Source organism: Dermacentor silvarum, chromosome 2 (genome assembly GCF_013339745.2).
Source record: "Dermacentor silvarum isolate Dsil-2018 chromosome 2, BIME_Dsil_1.4, whole genome shotgun sequence".
Taxonomy (NCBI): Eukaryota; Metazoa; Arthropoda; class Arachnida; order Ixodida; family Ixodidae; genus Dermacentor; species Dermacentor silvarum.
In genome coordinates, this window is record NC_051155.1 from 206,545,040 (window position 1) to 206,553,284 (window position 8,245).

The 8,245-nt window shown below is 46.3% G+C and overlaps 1 protein-coding gene across 1 annotated transcript; it reads right to left on the reverse strand.

Annotated features, from left to right (window-relative positions):
- Positions 1–1,768: 1,768 nt before the first annotated feature.
- LOC119442485 (E3 ubiquitin-protein ligase AMFR) lies at positions 1,769–4,431 on the reverse strand. The gene is made up of 2 exons (XM_037707387.2): positions 4,164–4,431; positions 1,769–2,696 (listed from the first exon to the last, which is right to left on the reverse strand). Exons 1-2 carry the CDS (start codon positions 4,429–4,431, stop codon positions 2,449–2,451), a joined length of 516 nt encoding a protein of 171 aa, XP_037563315.2. The 3' UTR covers positions 1,769–2,448.
- Between the last annotated feature and the right edge of the window lie 3,814 nt (positions 4,432–8,245).

Sequence of the window (8,245 nt, forward strand, 5' to 3'; positions counted from 1 at the left end):
CTAAACGTCGCCTCCCCCCCCCCCCCCCCCCCACGGCCTTTCGCGTGACGGAAGAAGTCGAGTTTGCACTCCGCCGTGAGTTCGCTCTCCGTGAAAGCGCGCGTCCCTCGCGCGCTTTTACACGCACATACAGCATACGGCCAATGAGAGTTTTGTGGCGTGAGCTACACTGCCCGAGGTTGAGCAGTTTCGCGTGGCTCCTGGAGAGCCATGCTGCGCATGCGCGAGGAGCAGTGACGTCACACGGCGCACAGCGGGCGCGCCGGGCGTTTGCCCGGCGTTTGCGCTGGGCGTTTGCCAGTGTGGTATAGCCATGGAGAAGGAGCGAAATTGTTGCTCAGCAGCGCAGAGAAGCTTGACTCATCGGATCCCGAAGTAGTTGCCTGGCAATTAGCGGTTGAGCGTAGGAAGAACGAACAGAAGAAGGCTAAACGTGCTGCGGAGACACTGGAGCAAAGGGAGGAACGTCTAGCAAAGCGGCGTCGCCAGGAGGCTGAGCGACGTGCCCCACCATCTCAGCAGCAGCAACAACAAGGCGCCGTCGATGACGTCAAGGCTCGCCGATCGACTGAATATACTGTGAAACTCAGCGAAAGCGCCAGTGCGACTCGGACCTTCCAGACGGACTTCGTAAACAATCCGTTTGGATATGTGTGCGACGTGTGTGAAAGACTGTGGCACATGAAAGACTTGACGCCGTTAAGTAGTGTCATGCGTGAAACGTTGAGTCAGTCGTGTTGACGCTACCAGAAGCCCTGGAGTCTGTATCTATGTGAGGAATGGGATTGCTGCCAGGTGAAATGACAAAGGTAGCGGTGCCCAAGGGTGAAGCATGTGCCGTTCAGCTTGACGAAAGTGGTGTGGTCATCGAAGCCGTGTACGTGTCGCCGAACAATCCAGTTAAAGACACTATAGAAGTAGTGGCTACGTCTATACCTAGTTGTGCGGCAAGTGAACTGTGTGTTGTGGCTGGTGACTTCAATCGTGCTCCAGACTATCTTGGTGCTCCTTTGAAGGACACGTTTAACCTGGACTTAGCCAGTGTTCCAACTGTACAGACGACTCAATGGTGAACCGCCATTGATCTTGTGTATTACAGACAGACAATCAATTCAAAATACTGCGTTGGGGCCATAGAGACGGTAGCGTGTTACTACACTGACCACCGAGCCGTCTTTGTGGCAATAGAGAAGCAACCAGACGTTGAGCAAAAAAATAAAAATATATGTGTCACATTATGCGTATACCGCGTGTGTGTCATTGAAGCAGCAGTAAGCATGATAATCAAGCTAATCCTATAGACAACCAGGAAAGCTAAGAATAACCAGCTGAACCTTCGCTCACGCTACGTATAATCCTGGCATAGCCGAGCTAAGCCATTGCAGCTGTTCCGCTTGTCCATGTTAAATGCAAGACCTTATTTAATGCTACACTTTCAATATAAACTAATCAATCTCCAAAGCAGCATGCTATACAAGCTGCAGAGGTAACGTTGTTTCGACATCGTGTCTGAATTCACTGGTGGGAGTAAAGGGGCGTAATTATCTGGGGCCAACTTCACAAAGCTTTTCGTCCGTAAGCGTTGCCATTGGCCTGCAGCCCTCGCTAATAATACGTCCAGAATCTGAATAGGCAGGGATTCTTTCTTACAAAGAATTATAGCGTAAGAGGGTTTCATAAACAAGGGCCCTGTAGTTAAGATTAAAAATTAAATATAGGGTTTTACGCGCCAAAACCGCTATCTGATTATGAGGCACGCCGTAGTGGGGACTCCTGAATAATTTGGACCACCTAGGTTTCTTTAACGTGCCTCTAAATCTAAGTACACGGGTGTTTTCGCATTTCGCCCCTATCGAAATGCGGCCGCCGTGTATGTTTTAATGCACCCACAGAAACTGGCAGGTAAAAACACTTGTGTATTGTCTTGTCACAATTGTATATTCACATTGTGCATTTCGGGTTCGGAATAATCCGCAACCTACAAGTTGTCCATGCCCGAAACGTAGCATTCATAATATTCAGGCGGATATGGTTCGATGCAAACGAATGGAAACAAAGATTTACGTCTACTTTTGCAAATTAAACAGCAAAACATAAAAAAAAAAAAAAAACAACAACAAGGAAATGAGACCCGTGAATAAGATAATTTCAACAAGTTAGCACGTAGCGTGAGTTTCGTGCACTGTTTTAACAACGCAGACATTAATAAAGAGGTACAGGCTCACGCTAACACCCTTTCTAAAAAGCCGTTGTTCTTTTTTCTCTCACGCTTTGTTGAAAACGCGACAGCTAGCGCTCGACTGAGTATGCGCGGGGACAACTGTAGTAGCCGGCCCAGGCAGCAGTAACATAGTGTCACGTTGCAGCGATAATACAAATTGTATGCACTTCGAGAGCAAATTTGTGTGCAAACTAGGCAGCGGTTGACAAAGGGGCGAGCTTCCGGCGCTAGCGACAGGAGCCCAGGCGAATGGCGGCTTCTTCGACGCCCCTGCGAACCTCTTCTTCCAGCATCTGCACGCTGAGCTTGATTTTTTGAGCAGCCTCACGGCCCATCGAGTTCACGTCTGCCACGATCATCAGAATGCGGTCGAGGAACGTTGCTGGCTCAGGAGGGAACACCCAAGTCTCGTTCACCGAAGGCGACGGAGACCTGGTGCCGGAGGCCTCCTCTGTCGAGAAGTCTTCCGGGACAGCTGCAGGACAACAAATATTGTGCAGAAACCATTGACGATGATTGTTCATGTAAGCGAATGCCGAACGCTTCCGGAAAGCTATTGGCTTCATTAAAGGAATCAGGTTACGAGGCTCCGGACAAGGTGCTTAAGAAAATGAAATTTTATTTTTCTCTCTTATCAAGATGCGCGCCGATATGTACGATTCTTTCCTGAGTAATGTATATTTCAATACTATACAGTTGCAAACCTATTCGCGACTAATTTCATTGATCCTAGGGCCCTCACAGCAGCCGCAGCTGCTGTGGCAAACCTAGTTTAAATCAGAAATCATATAGTGAAAAAAGATATTTTTTTTGCCTTTGGACTTCGGTCCCCAGCCTTTGTACACGTATTACCGCATCCACTGCTACTGCTTGAGCTGATAAAAAAGAGAGGATAACAAACAACCTTTACAATGATGGTAGCAATTTGATGCTAAGCTTTATTTATTCTCGCGAGTCGAATGAACTTCCAATGCAATGGGCATGGACACATTTTTTTACTAGGTGCACGGCAGCGCATCTAAAATTACGCACATTGCTTCTTTATTACCGCGCAGATGTTGCGTGACTGAAATTTTGCTGGCACCTTCTTGAATAGCTCAGAAACTCGAAACTGCAAGAAATTCGAAACGCATTTCTTTGGCTAGAAGTTGCGATGTTTTGCAACGTGTCCTCTCTTTAAGAAGAAACATAGCGGGCTTCGCGAAGCAGCGTGATACAAAATTATAAGAAACAGGAGACTGGCCCGGGGCGCTTGCCCGAACAGCCACACGTGTGCACTTGTGTTTAAGTGTACTGTAATGTCGGAAATAAACGTATTGCGCGGCTTTTGGCGAGAAGGTTTTGGCTTTCGGTACATTTGTTGCTGCGACTAACCGCGGCTGCGATATGCTACCGCACATGCGCAGTTAGGATGTACGCGGTTCGTGGTTTTCCATGCCACTATCATGTTCTCCGCGATCGCTTGGCTTATCAACGTTTCTTGTGCGTGCCCGGTGGAGCCCTGCGAGCGCTCGAATTCGTACAACGCTCGTCGCTATAGATGGGAGCGCACATAAAACATACTTCCTAAATCAGAAAAAGAAAATATCACGCTTGCGTCCAGCGAGACGTTGCAAAGTAGACGTTTGCAGTGCCTCGCACAGCACGCTCAGGAAACGCTGATAAGCCAAGCGACCACGGAGATTATGAGAGAAGGACGGGAGCCTCGTAACTTAGATGCGCGCGCCCAGTAGTTTGTCGAAGCCATGGCTAGACGTTAGACGGCACAGCAAGTGCCGAAAGCCACGCGTGCCGCAGTTCGCGTTTCGTTCCCCTGTGAGAGGTGACGTATACAGGAAACTTCACTGGTGGTCACAACTAATACGGAGTCTTGCACTGTATGATACCCCTCAATGGCGATCTGCGAGACCTAAAACCCCATCAAATGTTGCTGAAGACGTACCGAACGTCGCGTCCTCTACATCGTCCTTTGCGCTGTCGTGGTGGCGGTGGTGCTTCTTGCGGCGGGGCCGATGGTCGTCCAGGAAAAGCCTGCGCAAGTCCCCCTGGTTGATGGGCAGCCGGCACTGAGGGCATGGGGCGTCCGTGGCTCCCTTCGCTTCACACCACTGGGCCAGGCAGGGCCCGTGGAACACGTGACCGCACAGCGTGGCCACCGGAGGCGCCCGCCGGCGCAGGGACTCGATGCAGATGCCGCACGTGGGACACATGGTTACTGCGAGGGGACAGAGGTGAGCTTGGAAGTTCGATGCTGATGGCGAGAAAGGGGGGCATCGCATTGCAACATCACTTGACTTCGGTCACCCAGGATTGAGTGCCGTTGTTTCCAGGCCACTTTGAAGTGGGTTAGGGGCTGAAAGCTGTGTTTGCTGTAGTAGTCGTAGGTATAGGAGTAGACCCTTGAAGTTGATATATTTCGCGCTACAATGACTACGGTAACCTCCCTATATTGAACACGACGCTTACTTCTCTTCAGTTAGCAAACATTGCTTTCACTGAACGGTGGTACACGAGGCAAATGACGAAAAGAAATGCACCACGTGATAAGTATATTTAAAAATATCTAATACATTGGCTACGTGGGTTCAAGAAAGGAAATAAGCTTCTATTGATTTGTACAGTGTGAATCACACTTTCTAGAGTGGTCAAGCGACCGGCTGTAGTCTGCACAAACAGCCGCAGCAGCTACCGAGCAGACGTGTTTGTTATATAGCACATAAATCGAGCATTCGACATGACCATGAATTGTATTACTACGGTGTCGGCTTTTCCTTTTTTCATTAATAGTGACTAAATCGGCCGAGTGACCACTCTAGACAAGTGTGACTCACACTGTACAAACAATCTGGAGAATTCCGCTACAGTTCCACTACCCTACGTTCATTTACAACAGTTGTACGCACTCATGCACTCTGTTCGACGAAGTTTACGGGGCATTGATGCGTAAGAAAACGTTTGCGCTTAGGTTGCACGTATATCTTATTTGAGATAGTTCGATCAATACACATCTGTTGAGGTTAATTCGCGTTCAAAGCACACGACAATGCTATATATGCCTTACCACAATGAATAGTCATGCAGTAGACGCGAAATTGCACAAGCGGTGCTACGACTCTAAGCTATCGCAGAAAAGAGGATTTGGTGAAAAAACTGACCACCCATCCCTGCGTGCTTGTACGAGCAACCGAAGCTTACAGCTGGTTCCTTCTTGTAGGTGGACATCATAAGTATTACACAATTACAGGTATTCAAAATTAAATTCGGGGTCTTACGTGCTAAAACCACGATATGATCACGAGGCACGCCATAGGGGGAGGGGCTCCGGATTAATTTTGGCCACTGGGGTTCTTCAACGTACTACACCCAATGTACGTAACACGGGCGTTTTTGCCTTTCGCCCCCATTGAAATGCGGCCGCCGCGGCCGGGTTTTGATCCCGCGCCCTCGGGCTTAGCAGCGGCAGTACAGGTATCGTAAGAGTTATTTGTGCACACGAAAGAAGATACATGTTATAAATGAATGAATGGCCATAGGGATGTGATTTTGCTATGTCGGGAGTTTCTAATCACGCTTTGGTTCGCAAGTTTAGCGTGAGAATCCCTGGTATGACGCTTAAAAAAGGACGCATAAAAAATCGTTCCAGATAATTTTTTAACTTGAGTCAATTTATGCGTGCATGGCGTCCAAGTACGATTTCCTATTGCTAAAACCGTGAATGGTAAATGTATCAAGACTGCATGAGATAACATGGCCCGTACAGCAGAACGTAAGATAGGCATTGCTTCGGCCCGTGGTCATGTTCTGTATTGGCTTTGAGATACAGTTCTGAAAACCAAGAAATTACAGCGTTGCGAAGAAATGCAACCTAAAACGGATCGCATCAAAAAAAAAAAAGTGACGAATGAGTCGACGAATTCAGTAGAACGTGGTCGATGGTCAATACTCACTTTCGGAGGATTTATTCTTGACGGTAGTATAAGAAATTTTTGTTGGTGTCACCGCTCCTAGTGGTGACACGCCTAGCAGAATGATCGCACGAAAGCTCGGCTGGCGCTTACCGCCGAATCCATGTTTACACCGTCGTTTTCCTCCTCTTTGTTAGGTTTGGCTCGTGATGGATCTGAAGACGCCTAGCACGACTGTGAAAGTAGCAGGCATTCTGCTATTGTAATGGGAGCTGTTCCATCTGTAGTCTGCATCCGAGATCAAATCTATAATTCCTGCCATGCAACTTCTCGTCTTCTGTGCGCGGAGGCGTGGAGCGATCGTTACAAAAAAGCAGTTCACTCAAAAATAAGCAGTGTTGTTGTTCCTCAGTGGCCTGGCGTAACCCATTCTGGAGGATCGGCCATGAATGGGGTGGATGCAAGGGTTCGAAATATAATACCAATTTTGAGGAATATCATTTCAATCAATACTGGTAACTGGAACTTGTAGAAATTAAAATGTACTTGATATAGATATGAAATCTATTGTATTTACACATTACAGAATATGAAAATGTGAATTACAAAAGAAATACAAAAGTATTATAATTTAATTCTTTTTGTTTCGCACAGAAAATTTCAGAGGGTATCACAAATGTTCCTGTGGCTAAAACCCAGTTCGGTAGCACTAAAGGAATGGATTACTGGATGATTCAACGTCCAGCGCAGTTTACGTAATGGTTCTTCCAACAATATTTTTCTTTGAATCTTAAAACAGTGACAGGCTAAAAAATGTTCCAAAGATTCATTTTCATTAAGGAAATGACACAAATAGGATATCGCCAGACCAGACTTGTGAAGGTAACAGTTGAGTAGGGGGACTCGACAACGTGTTCTCGTAATAATAATAATAATAATAATAATAATAATAATAATAATAATAATAATAATAATAATAATAATAATAATAATAATAATAATAATAATAATATCCTTTATTTCACGAAAATAATACAAATTCAATAACCGGTCAGCCCAAGCCATGAAGGCTTGTCGGGCTGTACCCGGCAGTCAGTAAGCGACACTTGAGCCTTTCTAGCGGAGCCCCATTCATTGCTCCCAGAAAAGTTTAGATGCTTAATTCCAGAGGCCGACAATGCGTCCGCCTTTGTATCAACCTTTGCGTCGCGGCACCCACACCGAACGAACGAGGCCTAAATGTTTTGGGACGACCGAATGGAACATTCATATTGCGTTCGATAAAGTAGGTGTGGTTAGCGAAGAACACACGCGGACAATTTCTTAAAATTACTACTGCTAACAAAAATTAAGGTAACTATGTAAAGCTCAAACAATTGACAATAATTCAGCCTGAAAAAGAGGAGTGAAATAAGGTTGTCGAATTGAAAAACGCCAATTCAGAGATGCTGATACAATGCCCACACCTGCCTTCTCTTCAGACAGGAGCTTCAGTTGCTATCATGGTTTTTATTTCCATTTGTGTAAGGGGATCTTCTAAAATATCTTTTCGGAATTGATGGGACAAATGTTTAACATTAGTTGGAAAAATTTCACAAAATAAAATCGGAGCAATCTGAGCAGAGCTGCTTAAAAGCCGATCTTACGGAGGTGGATTTGTAATGGATCTAATAGAGTTGGCACACAAAAAAAGTGAGGGCATTGTAAACAAGCCCACTGAAAAAAAAAAAGATATAAGTCTGACTCATTAATGAATACGTGCTGAGATCTCTGTGGGGATGCATAGATCGTAAATATTTGTACTGATAGGATATGGAACCGAATGAGAAGAGAAGGCAGGCGCGCTTTTGATATATTATTTGAGACACATTTAGAGAGACCCAGACATAAACGCACTGATTCTCGTTCTAGAACAAGACAATTGACAAGAAATTTATTGAAGTGTCCTGAGGAAAATGATTGGCGGGAGCCGACGGCTCCCCAATCAAGTTGGAGGCTTCGCCCACGACGGGACCGGGAGGTGGTGACTCTCGGCGACGTCGCGGGCCCTCTGGACAGCCTGTATAGTCGGTGCATGAATTCCGAGTGTCCCACAAGGCGTCCCACTTGGACTAGTACT

Bases quoted from the DNA above. Each gene is read 5' to 3' on its own strand.
- LOC119442485 (XM_037707387.2), bottom strand. From the start codon at position 4,431: ATGTGTCCCACGTGCGGCATCTGCATCGAGTCCCTGCGCCGGCGGGCG. The intron at 2,697-4,163 runs GTACGTCTTCAG...GTTGTCCTGCAG, and splicing joins TGTAGAGGACGCGACGTTCG to CTGTCCCGGAAGACTTCTCG.